This window comes from Halichoerus grypus, chromosome 1 (genome assembly GCF_964656455.1).
Source record: "Halichoerus grypus chromosome 1, mHalGry1.hap1.1, whole genome shotgun sequence".
NCBI classification, from domain to species: domain Eukaryota; kingdom Metazoa; phylum Chordata; class Mammalia; order Carnivora; family Phocidae; genus Halichoerus; species Halichoerus grypus.
Window position 1 is genome coordinate 29699429 of NC_135712.1, and position 16278 is coordinate 29715706.

A 16278-nucleotide genomic window follows, 5' to 3' on the forward strand; every position below is an offset into this window, starting at 1 on the left:
AAAATGTTATTATGTTGTATTATAACTGTCCATAAGTCAGGTTTGGCTGGGGTTTTATCTTTCCTTGTGTTTTACTTTGAGAACATGCAGGTGGTAAAAAAGTTTATTCTGATTGCCTCTCCGGGGGCCTTCTCTAGTACTTTCACAGCCATAGACCTCCCTGCAGCTGCCAACAACCTATGGAAGATTCATGTCACCCATACCATAAGACTGTCCCTCCCCTGCCCCACCATTCTCTTACTTTTCCAGCCCCACTGGAGTCCTTATGGTTTTCTCAGACCCATGCACCAGACTCTGGAAAGCAGGAGTGGAGTGACAAATTCTAAGGCCATACAAGGGTTCAAATCCTGGCTCTGTTATTTACTAACTATCATGTGATTTTTACTATCATGTGATAATGAACTATCATGTGATATTTACTATCATGTGATAATGAAGAAGTAATCATCTGTAAAGTATGAATAATAATGGATTCATCTCACAAGGTTGTTGTGGAAATAATATAACTAGGATATGTAAAGCAGTTAATTAGAACCTGGCACATATTGAGTGTGCCATCATTATTTGCTATTCTTTTATATAAAGATGTTATTTAAGAGCAAGCTAGCTCAGAAGGGTTAAAAGAACAGTTTGGTAGAGAGCATAGTACAGTGATTTGCAGAGGCTCAGAACTGAGCCATTTAAGTTCACAACAACTCTATCACCTTCAATAGTGACTTAAACTCTCTGTGCCTCAGTTTCTTAATGTACTAAATGAAGATCATTACTCCTATGATCATTGGGTTTTTTTTAAGGATTAAATGAGTTATTACATATAAAATATTTAGAATTGGTAAGAAGTTAGCTAATTTATTGTTAATAATAACTTAGCTGGGAAGGCATTTCTATACTCATACCTATCCAAAGATTTGTCTCCACTGCCATTTCACTCAGTATTTCTGTTGCTTCAAACTCTGGTATTCCCACCCATTTAAAGTTCCTCCATATCTCTTCTGGTACCTAGAAAGCTTGAGTAGCACTTCACACTTAGTCAGATGAGTTCTAGAGGAGAATGACCTTCCCTCCATGAGCAAAGGTGATTTGATTCCTCCAAATTTAGTTCAGTTTCCCCACCACAGAGAGCTATGGGCTGGTGTTTACCGGGGGTCACCCACAAGGAAGCAAATCTTGAAAATCTAAATTTGAAATTTCCTTAGAGTCAACCTGGCCAACTGTATCCCCTGTTGAGGAGGGAGTGTGTTTCCTATTAACTTCAATCTGGCCCAGGCCCTTTAGAAATGTTTGACATCCCTACCAACATCCTTTCACCATGTTTAAACCAACTTAACATTCTCTTGTTCCACCTAAAACCCAGGTAATTAAAGAAGAAGAAAAAGAAAAAAAAAAAAAAAACAGAACTCACTAATTATGAAAAGTTGTGTTCTTTCTTTGGAGCTGAATGGAGCCAGTAGACAGTAAATAAGTTTACTTCTAGAATCTTCTTCAGAAGGTGATGGTGAGGGAGTTGGCCAATTCATTTTACCAACTTCTGTTTACATGCATTCTGTTGAAGAGAGAGGGAAAGTTGAGGTAAATAAGATGAAGAATAATGGGTAAAGAGAAAATAGAATTCTGAGTTAAATTTGGGCTTTCTATTAGAAAGCATAGACATAGAATTTTAAATTAACTATTTATAAAATAAGCATGATATGAACTTTCGTCTTCCCTCAAAAGTTTTCAAATATAAAGTTGAATACAAATTGATTATTATTTCTAAACTAAGGGATAACCTGAGCATTTGTTTTGTGCATCCCATAATATATTTGACAAGCATTGCTTCCTTTATATGAAAGCAAATTTTAATAACTGTATTTTCAAATTTAATGTAGTTTATCTCAAAATGATAAATTATTCTTTTAGAAGTACTTCTTCCAATAATATGATTTGAAAAGGGCAATTTATCCCATTTTGAAAGTGGTAACATCATAAATTGGCAGTTATCATTACATAGCAATTGATTACTTTAAAGTACATAAATGCATAATTCATGCATTGTGGCCCACTAATTAAGAGAATAAGTGACCATATAGATAATACTAAGATGTAGACAGATTTCCAATATTGCCCAAAATGTTTCGATCATGCTAATTCACTTCAGGCAACAGAGACTAAATTTCTTTTATTTGCTTTGCCTTCACCTACCTCCTCTTCGTCTGGGAGCAGAGTCATGTGCCCGGAAGTTAATTATACCCACACCTTGTGATCAGTAATGTTTTCATAAATATAATTTAAAAAAGACTGAGAGACTTAGCTTTTTGTATTTCCATGGTGATGTACACAAGTAAAAAATGTGCTTCCCCCGAATGTGTGATTAGCACAACCCTCATGGAGTCTGTGTTGGTATTTCCAAAAGTTTGCTCATAGCATTCACGGTGGGTTCACGCAGGTGACACAGAAGTGCCCCAATAAACTGACTTTAATACAGAAGAAAACTGCAACTATTGAGAACTTGCCCTGCCTGTTTTACTGTTGGAGATAAAAATCAGACACTTATTGTTGTTCCTCTAATAAATATTTCAGACCCTTTTATGAATAATTAGCGCAGATGCAATCCCCTTCTAATGGCACAAGGTGAAGTAAAGGAAACATAAAATGCATTTTAAGTTCTGCGTCTTTCCCTACCACACCGCTGGAATCCTCGTCTATCCACACAATAGATTAACTACCCTCTGTGCATACTATATTTTGCTCAGCCCTTAATATTCTGAAGCAGGGCTGAAGCAGTCGTTATCTGTGGCGGTTCCTGGGTGATTTTCAAGCCCAGCACTACCCACCCAAGTGGCAGTGACACCGGCTTTCACTGAAGCCTTATTACTCTTAAAAGAGCAATTTGGTTGGTCGCACGGCTATTAGGATCACACGGCAGCCTGAAAGCTGTCAGTACAACAGCTTCTCATCTTTTTCACACAATCCTGACATCTTTTCTCTTTTCTGCTGGACACAGACATGACTGTTTTTATCATTTTCAATCAAGCTCACCCAGCACACTGAGGAATATATTCCCACTGAAAGCAAAGTGAAGATCAGAAATTATTTTCTAGCTCCTGGAGCTGGAGCAGAGCTGACTGCGTGCTGAGAGGAGCCGGATCCGTGAGAAATGTAGCTTGGCTCAGGGCTACATCAGGGAGCTGCTATTTCAGCTGTTAAAGATGGCAAAACAACACCTACCTCAGGTTTTTCAATGATTAGTGCTGTTTTAATAACCGGGAGGGAAGAGGATGTGAGAAATTTTGTGAAATTAACTTGTGGCAATGTTATCATTCGAGAAAGTGGGGAAAATTACTAGACTTGAACTTTTCTTCGTTTTGATGCTCTTTTTCTCTGGACCAACTCTGAGCAAGCTGACTCGGACCCCCTGGAAAGGAAAACCTTGGAAAGGGGGTAAGTGATGAAAGTTTTGTGTTAAAGATCTAAATGGAGTTAGCAGGGCTGATCAGTGGCAACTTGAGGACAGCTAAAGGTAGAGCAACTGCATCTGCTGGAAATCAGATTTTTATTTCAGGAAAGACGTTCTGTGCTGTAGGTGGCTAGTTATTGATATAAATATATATTTTTTGCAATTTTTGGTTTTCTGGGCTATCAAAGCATTACAAGGATTGTTTCCAGCAGGGAGGATATAGGGCCAGATGCATGGTGCTCTGGTGCAAGCATATGTGTGGTATCCTTAGGAAGCTGCATTATTTTTAAAAAAAGAAATGGGTCCTGAATATGTTAGATCCCTGAATTGTTTGGCAGATTTTGTGAAACGGTCAGAGGGATGCCTGCGGAGGGGCATGTGATGAAATGCAGTACCACCAACACTAATTTTCTGGCTGACTCTATCAGTGTTGGTGTGTTAATAAAGATAAATTGCATTAACTTTATTGAAAAAAAAATCTGCTGAACAAGAACAAGCCTTTCGGTACTTTGGAGAATGGAAATCCATTTTCTTCTGCTGTTGAGAAATTATGATGAGATGAGGGAGATTTATGGTACTTTGACGCTGCCTTTTTGTAAAGTTCTGTTGATTCTGCTTTTCCTGAATGCCGTTTGTTTATACTAAACACAAGTTATCAGGGTGTCCGTTCTGTGAATACTATAAGCCAAAAGGATGCTGCAGAAATATCCCATAAAAGACTTTCTGAACTGTGTTTGCATGTTTGGGGAAAAATCTTGCTGGGAGATATCAGAGGATTCTGCTTTGTAGGAGCATTTCTTTCACCTAACATTTTTCTCTCAGCTCTGGAAATGTTTTCTGGGTTTCCCCACCTTTGCTTTACTGTCAACAGTATGATGTGAGGTTAAGGAGAAGCATGAACATTAACAAGAAGTTTTAATAATTTATCACAACATCTCAGCAGGATTTTCTAAATACAGGAGCCCCTTCAGTTTGATCTTTCTGTTTCTCCTTTTGTTGCATTTAAGATATTACAAATCTTCCACCTCTAGTAACTCTGAGGGAAAAGTTCCAACAGGCACTTAGCTTAGATGGTTGGTGCAGATACACTCCTGAGGAGTGGAGCTGCAAATTATCTTTGGGCATTGTAAATTATATCACCACATTACTGTATTTCCTCGTGTTATCAGTGTGTGTGTGTGTGTGTGTATGTGTGTGGTGTGGGGGTTCTTGCAAACTGCAAGCTGTTATTTATGTTAACCCACATGGCAGCTTTTTGGTGGCTTGGGATCTAGAGATGTATGGTGTTATCGACTCCAGGGGATGTCAGAAGTGTTAACTTGTACTTCCTATCAATTTTTTCAAAGACAGTCTGCACCTCTAGCATGTAAAATACCATTTCCTGTGATAAACTTCAGCAGTCGACTTGGGAGCTCTAGCTACCCAGGGAGTAAGTTAGATGGCTGCAAGGCTTGGGAAAAATTGTTAACCTAGTCAGAAAGGTTTATTTCAAAATATTTGCATGTGTTCATAAGCATTTATTCATCCCACACAGCTTTAAATACAGATGCATTGGATTGCATTTGTAAATCAGGTCTGAAATGTTTCGTCTTTGAACATATGACTACTTTTTCCAATGTGCTCTAACTAGCTGAGCTAGAAATTTGCTAGCTCTGCTGTATGATGATGATATGACTCAGTCAAGTTCAGGAATAGGCAATCATAGCAACATATTTCATTCATCATTAAAAGGGTTTTGTGTATTTTAGCAAGGTTGGGCCAGTTACTAGAAAACTTAAAACGTGTTGACCATTCTTTAAAATTATTTTCTTTTCAGTGCCTCTTTTTGTCACTGTAGATGCATTGCATAAATACTTTCCACAGATTCTGAGTTCCTGCACAGTAGCTTTACCTTGATATGCATATATACATGTTGTAAATATTTATTTATTCATGAGCTTGGCTATTGATGGCTGTGTGTTATCGTTTGATGGGTTGTAAAATTCTGTTACTTTTCCCTTGGCATATTATGCAGTCTTTTGAAACATATTTTTACAATTTTTCAACATTATTTTCCTTTTCAGGAAGTAGGGGCCTTTATTATTTTGTAGAATACTTACCAGAAGTATATGTATTTATGGGGTAGGCTGAAGGAGGAGAATGAGGGTTCTTAAATAAAACACTATGGCCAGAGGCAAAGAGGATAAAGGTTCAAAACACAAAATAAATTTTAAAGAAGGTAATTTTAACTACTTTTAAAAAGAATTGCTTCATATCAATGATTGATTGAAGCTTATCTGCTTTAGAGAAAGATCTTTAAAACTGATGCTCGTTTTTCAAAAATCCTGGAAAAAGTAATAGTAACAAAACAACAGAGTTTTCTTCTGAAATTTTTTTTTTTTTTGAACTCACATTGGCTATGTGCATTTGTCTTAATCTGATTGAGCAGCTGTCAACCTCCATATGGCAACCTGCCCACGCTGACAATTTCCATTTTTGTTGTATTAGCAGGAACCACCATTCTGAGAGAGGGGGTTACTGGGGCAGGGCCAGGGAGTACTAGCTTCACAGATCGGTGAATAGCTGGGGCCTGTGAGGGGTGGTACAAACAGCACGAAGATAGGCAGCTCAAAACAGGTATCTATAAGCTGACTTGTTAGAACATTTGGGAAAAATGCCGATTATTGTTGGCTACCAAGGGATTTTTAAGCTCATCAATGAACATGAATCTCAAATATAGGTTAATAGGCCAGCAAGTTTTCCCTCAGGCACATGCTTTTCTATTTAATCACAATATATGAACTCCTTAAGGGAAGGCAGGTGTCTCATCTGATTAGTTCAGAGCATAGCATAAGTGATCATAAGTTTGCATTCACGATAAACTAACCAGAAATCCTAACTACAGTGCTGACATCATCCTCATTAGGATTAAAGACCTAATTATTTTGCATTCAATTACTCTCACTGGGAAGACAGTCTAAAAGATGTAAAGAGCTCCATTCCAATGACCATAACTTTACAGAGAAGTTTACATTGTAGAGAGTCAATATATGTAACAAAAAGAGAATTTAAATATGTCTTTTTTAAAAAAAATTCTGCTATTGGAATTTAGAATTTAAGCCAAGTTTTAACATTCGTATTTACTATTAAAGGTGAAAATTGGAGGTAAATAAGTATAGATTGAAAAACAGGTGCAAAAGGTATAAATGGGTAAAGCTAGCCCCAACTTGAGTCAAAACATTAAACACCTGGTAGAACACAAACACTGACCAATCAGAACAACCCTTGATCAAACTAAGGGGAAGGGCCAATCCTGACTGCAATTAATGCCCCATCCACTCTTCCACTTGAACTTGACTCCATTTGACTCTCCCATAAGTGTTTGTTGAGTTCATTCAAGCTTCTCAGCTATGACATAGGAATTAAACTATGGCAATAGGGCATAAAACTTCTGATGATTCAAAAGATTCTTTCACAAAACACTCATACTTGCTTCCTCTTATAAATTATGGCAGTCAGTTGCCTGTGTTTGTCTTTACTAAACAAAGAAAACCTCTCTGGCAGTTATGATCCCCCTCTCTATGAAGGGTTAGAATGTATTATACTATGGCATTATATCAACTCATGGTACATTGAAGCACATTGATATGGGGATATTCTGAATGACATTTTAGATTTTTTGTAGTTATTTGCATGATCCTGCATAATATATTGGCAATTATTTAGGGATTTGGGGCAATGTGCTGAAGTTTTTTGACCTTAAAAGTTTTTTTGTTTTGTTTTATTTTTTTTAATCTTAACTATGTGCTGCTGTCTACCACCTGCAAGACCATTTTTATGATATTGCTTCTGACACCTTTCTCAGTTATATGAGCTGGTAAGAAAATCTACTTCAAGCAAATACCTCACACAATTCAGTAGCTCACATTATGTAAGAAATAAAGGTTTTCATTTATAAAATTTGCATACTGATGGTTTGCTCTTTCACAAACACCAGAATAGGCTTTCTGGTTTGAAGAAACAGAAACAGATCATTTAGTCTTTGAAGTTTTTCCTGGAATGCCTCTCTACCACTACACTAGCCCTGACTGCCAGATCAAAGACCCCTCAACCACATACCAAAAATAATATTCCATCTTTTAAATGACTAGGGCATTTTATTTAGATCAGAGGACAGTTTCAGTTTTTACAATACTTTATTGTTGCATGTCTCTATGTTTTACCACTTTATAAGTTATTTGAAGAGAAATTTTGTCTTTGATTCATATTAGCAGGCAATCCTACATGTAATAGATGCCCAATAATTTGATGAATGAGCAGAGTATATGAGATATTAGACTGGTAATAAAATATTCTATGACTATAGTGTTAATTATACATTTATTACTTTTAACTATGTGCTATATCTTACCTTTCTAATGTTGGGAAATCATTTTTATCACTACCCTTTTACTACATCATTTAAATTTCAGTTTTAATTATAGAAAAATATGAATGTATTTATAGTATTATAAAACAGAAAATTCTGGCAGACTCACGTAGAAAGTAGTGCAGTAAGGGAAAAAGAAAGCAACGTTGTTGTTCAAAAGTAATTTATAATGTGAGACTGAATCTGGAAACCGAACTATATGAATATTCATGGAAAATGTAGAGTGTTTTTTGCACTGTGTATAATCACCACTTCTGTTTTTCATTTGTTTAAATTATTTAATCTCCATCTGTATGCAATAAATAGATTTAATACCTCATCTTTCCTACAACTGAAGAGTCAATTCCAAAGCCAAGTCTGAAATGAGTATTTTTTTTTTGCTACATGTTCAAAAGATTATCAGAGTATTTTTTAGATATAGAAATTAAGGAGGAGTATGCTTAACAACTTGATGAAGATTTGTTGTAAAATTTGCTCATGTTCTCTGGCTGGTATTATTTGAAAAATAACATTTGATAAATTCAGCAAAATGCATGTGAGATTTTGGTAAGAAAAACATGGTTCCTGAGAACAATCAACTTTTTTTCACCTTACAAATTATAACTTGAATATCTTACCCACAACCATTTTTGTCTAACTTTTATTCAAATTTACTATTCCACTTCTAACCTCAAAATTTTTATTTTAGTTATCTATTTGTTATTAATATAATGTCTTTTTTGCCATGTGATTAAAACACCCTAAGATTTCAGGTAATATTCACCTAAAATGAATTTTTTACCGGATGACAAACAGAGGAAAAATTGGAAAGAGTTTTGAAGTATTTTTTTATATTGATGTATAGAATACATACTTTTATCAAAAAGGGGGAAAACTATGGCCTGGACAGTGGAGTGCTGATTCATTTTGAAGAATATAGTTCTGGGATCTGTCTATCCTTTATAAAGTCAGATTATGCCTGTGAAAAAAATATGATCTGAAAATAAATGAATGCATACCACCCTTATCAGGGATGTGTGCAAGTTCCTAAATGTGTGTAACCATCAGTCCCCACCCCTCTCCACTCCAGGGAGAGGATTCATCAGTCAGCCAAATTCCATGAAGAAAATTTTGTTCAGGAAATCAAAGGCATATAAATATTTTTAAAGAGGATATTTAATTTTACAAAGTGAGACAAGCTGACAGTAATGAAATGCCTTGGATATATTAGTGTTGGGGTTCATGAATTCATAGTTAAGATCATGTCAGCACTTACATTATAAGCTACATTTTCAAAGGGTTTACAACTGAGCCATAAAATTTTTGCTTCAGGATAGATCTCAGCTACATTAGGCCTTGGTGAGAGAGCAGTTTCATTTTCTTCGTTTTGAAATGCAAACCTTCAACCTTCAAACTTATTTGAATGTAAAAAAAAAAAAAGAAGAAGAAGAAAAGAAAAAAGAAAGTAAAATGAAGTTATGTTCTTAGGCTTTGTTACTTGAAAAATAATTAGAAACTCAAAATAGAAATTCAAAAAGTGGTGAGAGTTTATATAAGGTCTTAAGTCAATTAAATATGTGTATCAAAGAGTGATCTTGATCTGTCATGACTGTGGATCTTTTATCTGTTAGAGATTGTTGTTTGATTAAGAAATCATGATCATCAAAACAACAGATAATTATTCTGAAAAGAAAAGAAAAGCACATTACACCTAAAGGCCATTACGTTTTCAGACACCAGGGCATTCATCAGGGCTTAGGGTCTCATCTAAAATTGTCCTTCAGTCACTTAGCCACACTGGTCCCTAGGATTACCTTTATCTAGGAGTAGAATTTAAGAAAAGTAACTGAAGGATCACCGTTCCAGCATTATAATATTAAAAATCAAAGCAAAGTTTCAAAGTCCATAAGTGGTACCTAAAAATGATACACAACATCACAAAAGTAAGGGATTTCTTTCCTGATTCCACATAGGGTTTTTAAAGCCATTTATTAAGTAGGTATTCAAAGCTTAATCTATCAAAGACATTAAAAAGCTATATATATACAGATTTCTACCTCTGGGAACCTGTAATTTATGATTTTAAGGATTTTTTTTTTTTTTTTTTTTTTGTGGTGGGTGGATGGGGAGAAATGGGGATTTTTTTGCCCCCCTTTAATTAGCATGTCTCCAGCTTAGGTAAGTGACAGTGCTGTTAAAAACAAAACTAAAGTTGGGCTTGGTGCTATTTTAAGGGTGCGCGGGGGAGGGTAAAATATCCAAATTATATTCTGAAGTCATCTTCTCTTTATATCATACCAAAACCTCAAATAGGGTGAATTTGGATAAGCTCTAGCATTCAATCTGTTCCACAAATCACTTTCTAACTTCTGGATGATGTATACTGATTTTTATTTGTGTGTGTGTGCCTTGTCTTTTCCATTTGTGCTTTTTTTCTTTTCTTTTCTTTTTTTTAAAGAGAAAACAAGTGGCTTTCAAAGTACAAAAAAATCATTCCTAGTCCTGTTTTTGTGATGCCTCACAGTATCTGTAGCTATTGAATCACTGTGACAATTCACCTTAAAATATAAATTTGAATATCTATTTGGGAACTTTGGTTTGTGGAGAGACATGGTGAGTGACATGGTCTAGTAATGAGAAGGGAATAGCAGCTATACTTGACAAGGAGAAAATATTGTGAACTCATTAGTTTTTAGGCTGGATGTGCTTTATACTTAACAGATTCAGTTTGAAATCTAGTACAATTTACTGATAAAAAAAACCTTATACATCCTATTAATCCTACAGTGTATGCTTTATATTCCATTTTGTAATGGAGTTCTTTAGGAGAAATAAGTGAGATATTATCCAATAATAAAATGCAGACACAACAATAAAAACCATGTATACATTGACCAATAATATTTATTTGAATGATTACATTTTGAACTCTGTCTCTGTACAAAATGCTAAATTAATAAGTCTATATTCTCACATAAAGAAAACATTTCCCTGGTATTATTAATCAGGAAAATACAAAGATGTAACGAGTAATTCAGTACTGACAATTTATAGCTTTTGACATGTTGCCCAAATAAGTATAGAAATTCATTCTTTCTGTCAATTTATGAAGAGTTCACCACATAGACTATTAGGATAGACCCTACATATGCCTAGTAGAATCCCTTTCATATCAGTGTCAAAAGCTCTGTCATCAAAGAAGCAGTTATCAAGCTGGGCAAAGTCCAAGATTATGTTCTAGAGACAGGGGCACATCATGAAATCTCTAATGTAATCGTTGGCAGCTAATAAAGAATTTATTTTAGGGCAATTCAGAATGTAACTGAAGTGCCTTCCAGAATCCATAGGGGCCTGAGAATTGCTTCTGGCTAACTAGTATGGATTTTCATTTATCTAACAGAATGTCCCACTCCTGTTTAGGGACTGCATGGAGGAATTGCAGAGACACATGCAGGGATTTAGGGCTGAGGTTGTTGATTACCAAGTGCGATGAGTTAAACTTGATGCACTGTTAGAGAACTTTGCTGATCATGCATTTCTATGTAAGGCCCCCCGAAATGTTAGATAATTTGTACATTCAAAGTGGAACAATATGCATTATACTATTAGCAAAATGTATGTACATCTACCATACCCTCATACTGTGCTCACATGTATGTAGGAAACCTAAAATGTACACATTCAGTATTTATTGGATGCTCCCAAGCAGAACTTGTAATTTAAATGAACAGAGAAGATAAGCATAAGGATACGTTTGGAAAAATAGCTAGTATAATACATGCATTATAAATTATGTGTCTCATTTTTTTAAGGCTTTGAATAGGTAATATAAAAGGGAAAGATATTTTAAATGATGACTACAAGAAGGAAGACAAGGAGAGAAAGAGTTATACGCTACATATAGCTAAGTAGGTTTCTTTCCTTTTTTTTTCTTCCTTTTTTCTTAAGCACATACTCTGTCCTAGGCTCTGTGTTATGTAATTTCTTTGAATTCTGTAACTTAATGCCTACATCTACCCTATCCAAAAGGTATCATTATTTTTATCATCCTGATTTGTCATATGAGAGTAACAACTTGACTACAGTTACCGAATAATGTATTTTTGAGCCAGGTACTCAACCCAGGCAAACAGTACCATACATTTAGAGGATAGCCAAGTAACCAACCTGATTGTGATGGGCAGCATGTTGAGAATTGGTGGGAAATAACAGCAGAATCACTTAAATATAGCTTTGACAGTCACGCAGAATAAGTAGAATTTATAGAATTGGGAACAAGGAGGCCATAATAGAATTTGGTGAGACAAGTCATATGGTGACTACAATAATATTTAGGGAAACAATATGCGATGCTGATTACCTCAGTGATTTTTGCAGATACCTGTCACACCATACATCTCATTACATTTGCAAGATTTATATTTCAATACCTTAAAAGCAAAAGCAGTGTCACAGGATCATGCACTGGAATAAAAGTTCAAGCTGTGATGTTGGCCTTCTCTCACTGTGAAGAGTTTAATATATAAAGTCACTGTTGGTGAAAAATTTTCACTGAAAACTATTTGCCTTATATAACGTATGTTGTGCAGAGCATCTTCTTAAGTGGTTTGACAGTTCAAAATATTTTGTATCAAAATTAAGTAATTTTGCATTACCACTGTAATAAATTAGTCTGTGTGTCTGTGAGTGTGTGTATATATATAAATTGGTATGTAAATATATATGAGTATATCACATATAAATAAATATAAATCTTTTATAATTGCTGCATTTAAATATGTGAGTATAAACTATGTGGTTATGTCATTTATCAGTTATAAGTTATACAGTTTTATAGAAGTTTCATAGAGATACAAACATGTAGCTTGAAGTCTCAATATACATATTCTAAAAAAGAGTTCTTCATATCATAATTAAACTACTGGATGATCTTTAAGATTTACTGTTATAGTTTTAAGTGTCTTATGTATATATGAAAGCATTCTTTTATTCATGGATGGATACACTAACCTAAGTAATTTGAGAGTGGTAGCATATTTTTCCAATGCAAAAATTTAACTTACAATAATTAATTTTAAAAAACACGACATGAAACTCCTGGAAATCAGTTTGACATAACTGTCATCTCCTTTCAATTAGATCTGACTGAATTATTAAGAACTAAATGATCAATAGATGTATTGAGAAGATGCATTCTTAAGTATTTTATTGCAACCTAAATTCTTATAATTTTTATTACAAAAATCTTGGCTTCAATATCCTGCAGATATCTTTACAGGTAATTAAAACAACCTTATGATGTGGTAGCTCACATTTGCTAAACTTATTTGAGCTTGTCATCAAAAAACAAGACCTCAAATATCTGCTCACATCTCTGTCATTTACTAGCTGTGCACTCTGGTGGGGGGTTGACTTGTGTAATTCTCAGCATTCTCAGTGTTATTTTGTGTGGAACTAATAAGATAGCATATGTAAAGTAACTAGCAGTAGTTTTTCAATATTTTCTTCAGGAAAAATAAATATAAATTTGAATCTTCTATTTATTACTATTAGCACACACACAAGAAAACAAAGGCTAATTGCTAACATTTACTGAGCACTCCTTGTATGCCAGCATGTGTAAATGCTTTCCATGCATAATCTTTTTTAATCCTATGTCTATATATTAGGCCCTACTTTTTCCTCTTACTTTACGACTCAAATAGCCAAATCTGTATTTCCCTCCTCATTTGAATTCATCAATCTGTATTTTAGGCTCATTAAAGATGTAAAAATGTTAGACGTATATATATTTTTTAATTTAGCCAAATAAAATGCAATCACTCTCCAATATGTCAATAAATCAAACCATAATATCACATCTGGTTTAAAATAAAGATAAGTGTACCCATGATTAAGAGGGCATGCGGGAAATATTGATAGTGTAGAAAAAACAAAAACAACTATATTTTTAGGAAATAAAACAAGATATGCTTAAGTGGCATGGATTATCATTCCCATATAGTATATATAAAATTGGAGTATTTACAGGGCAAAATTGGAATTGAATGAGCCAGGTCCAAAACCAGATGGCAAGAAAAAGTTTCAAGCTGTTCCATTTGGAAATTGATTTTTAGATTTCCACGTGGCGCATTACATTATAAGTTCAAATTAATTTTAAACTCTTAATTTTTCATATATATCTTCATGACTCCCTGTACATGCTTTCTTGCCTGTCTTGTTGCCAGTGAATCTAAAATGGGCACCAAACAGCTTTTCACTCTACATTAAATGCACACAGAATAGCACTTAACTGTGTGCATTTTGAACTCTTCTCAATAAAAGTTTTAAGAGACAAGAAGCTTTTTCTACTTTAGGATCACTATTAGTCTGAATAATACATAAACACTGAGAAACAGTAGAAGTTCTACTGAGTATTGCAGCATAGCTTCAATAAAATTATCTGTCATTATCACAATTGTTAAGATTGGTATACCATTGAACCGCATATCATACTAAATGTTCAATGTCAGTGTCTTACGTTTTTCCCTCCTATCAGAACCCAATTTAAAGGAAGAAATGGAAGAAATATAGGTACTCATAGAAGTACTTTGAGGTGTCAAGAATTAAACACTAAGAAAGAAAAAAATGTCACTTCCCTAGCCTCAAAAACCACAAGGGATAAATAAAATGCTATTGAGACATGACACGTAATGCTCTTCTTGAACTGAAGCTATGTGTTCTTTTTCTGTCAGTACTCAGTTAATGGGGTTGCTTATATACACCTTAAATAGACAATGAAATTCATTATTTTAAAATATTGTACAACTACTCATTTAGGTTACTTTCTAAATGTCAATGTAAGTGGATATGTTTGAAAAGTTGAAAGGGCAGAAAAATGGACAGGGATTTTCTATCTCATTTAACCAGTTGACAATTGCTTTAATCCTTTAAATTGCCTAATAGCGTGTTTGTTATGGGTTGATTATGTGAGGCAGAAGGCTTTAAGTAATTTGCATGGTTTATAGATTTAAAATAATGCCTACACATCTAGGTGAATATGGACATTTTAAGAAGTACATGAAAATAGGAGTCTCTGATCAATGGGTAAAATAAAATTAGTTTGATTTCAAATAAGACTTTTTTCCCCCCAAAATGCTTTTTTTCCCCATCTATTTGAGGAGGGCGGGGGAACACTTGAAAAATGCACTTTTTTCTGTTATCTGCTATGATCTGAGAATGTGGTTTTCTGATGAATGAAGTTTTAGCATTAATAGAAATATTAAAAGTAGATCAATCATTCTCAATATGAACGCCTATGAGATAATTTCAAATACTCTTAAATGTTACATTTTATTTAACACAGTACTGCAAATTCTCATATATTTTCATATTTCAGGATATGACCGTGGCTCTGGGTCTTCATTATGAATGTCATCTATTATGGTATTAAAGCAGAAAAGAGCCAGCTAGCCGAAATTCACAATCCCTATGTTTTAGATTAAACTGAATTTACTGTTTTCTAGATATGCATATCTAGATGTGGAAATAATTAAGGTATTAAAATCATGACTATGGTAAGAAGGAAGTCTGATTATGCCATTCATCCCCAGTATGTCCCTTAGCTTGAATCAATAAGTAATTGAAAAACTAACTTCCAAATGTGTGGGAGTTTCAGATATCATTCTATGGTCATAAAGGGAGGTTAACAGTAGCCTGGATTATATATATCCTTGTCTACATTTTAGTCAGTCTATAGACCAAAGCAATTAATGTTAAATAAGTTTCTTGCCTGCTTTCTCATGATGTATAAAAATCACCATTATAAAAAGTAAAGAAACACAGGGGCGCCTGGGTGGGTATCTGCTTTTGGCTCAGCCCCTGCGTGGGGCTCCCTGCTCAGCGGGGTAGTCTGCTTTTCCCTTTCCCTCTGCCCCTCCCCCTGCTCATGCTCTCTATATCATTCAAATAAATAAATAAAATCTTTAAAAAAATAAAGAGGGGCACCTGGGTGGCTCAGTCGTTAAGCGTCTGCCTTCGGCTCAGGTCATGATCCCAGGGTCCTGGGATTGAGCCCCGCATCGGGCTCCCTGCTCAGGGGGAAGCCTGCTTCTCCCTCTCCCACTCCCCCTGCTTGTGTTCCCTCTCCCGCTGTGTCTCTCTCTGTCAAATAAATAAATAAAATAAAAATAAATTAAAAAAATAAAGAAACGAACTTTAAAAGCCATCATTGTTTTGATATTGTTAATAATCAAGTTTTCCTATGGGTTAATTTAATATTAAAACATTTGGAAAGGTATTGGAAAGGAAGCACAATTGTTCCTTGATCAGAAAGGAATGGCATTAGCTTAAATAACTAAAATAACAAAAGCTGTGTGGATTTAAATTATGATTTATTGGAGTATTATTGAAGATTAAATCATTTTAAGGGTATTCTGAAAGCCTGAAAGTATTATAGTAAATATAATTCTAACTA

At 34.7% G+C, this 16278-nt stretch overlaps 1 protein-coding gene across 17 annotated transcripts in view; it reads left to right on the top strand.

Moving 5' to 3' along the window:
- Positions 1 to 16278, top strand: part of ROBO2 (roundabout guidance receptor 2) — a 1625448-nt gene that overhangs the window by 354374 nt on the left and 1254796 nt on the right. For 5 of the 17 annotated variants that reach the window (XM_078058601.1, XM_078059028.1, XM_078058697.1 and 2 more), the window contains exon 1: positions 2839 to 3420. The exons of 4 other annotated variants lie outside the window; for them this stretch is intronic. In XM_078058601.1, the coding sequence (XP_077914727.1) occupies positions 3291 to 3420 (130 nt within the window). In that variant the 5' untranslated portion in view covers positions 2839 to 3290. Of the gene's footprint in view, positions 1 to 2837; positions 3421 to 16278 lie in introns of those variants that run through there. 8 more of the 17 variants (XM_078058912.1, XM_078059129.1, XM_078058733.1 and 5 more) reach the window with 3 other exon arrangements.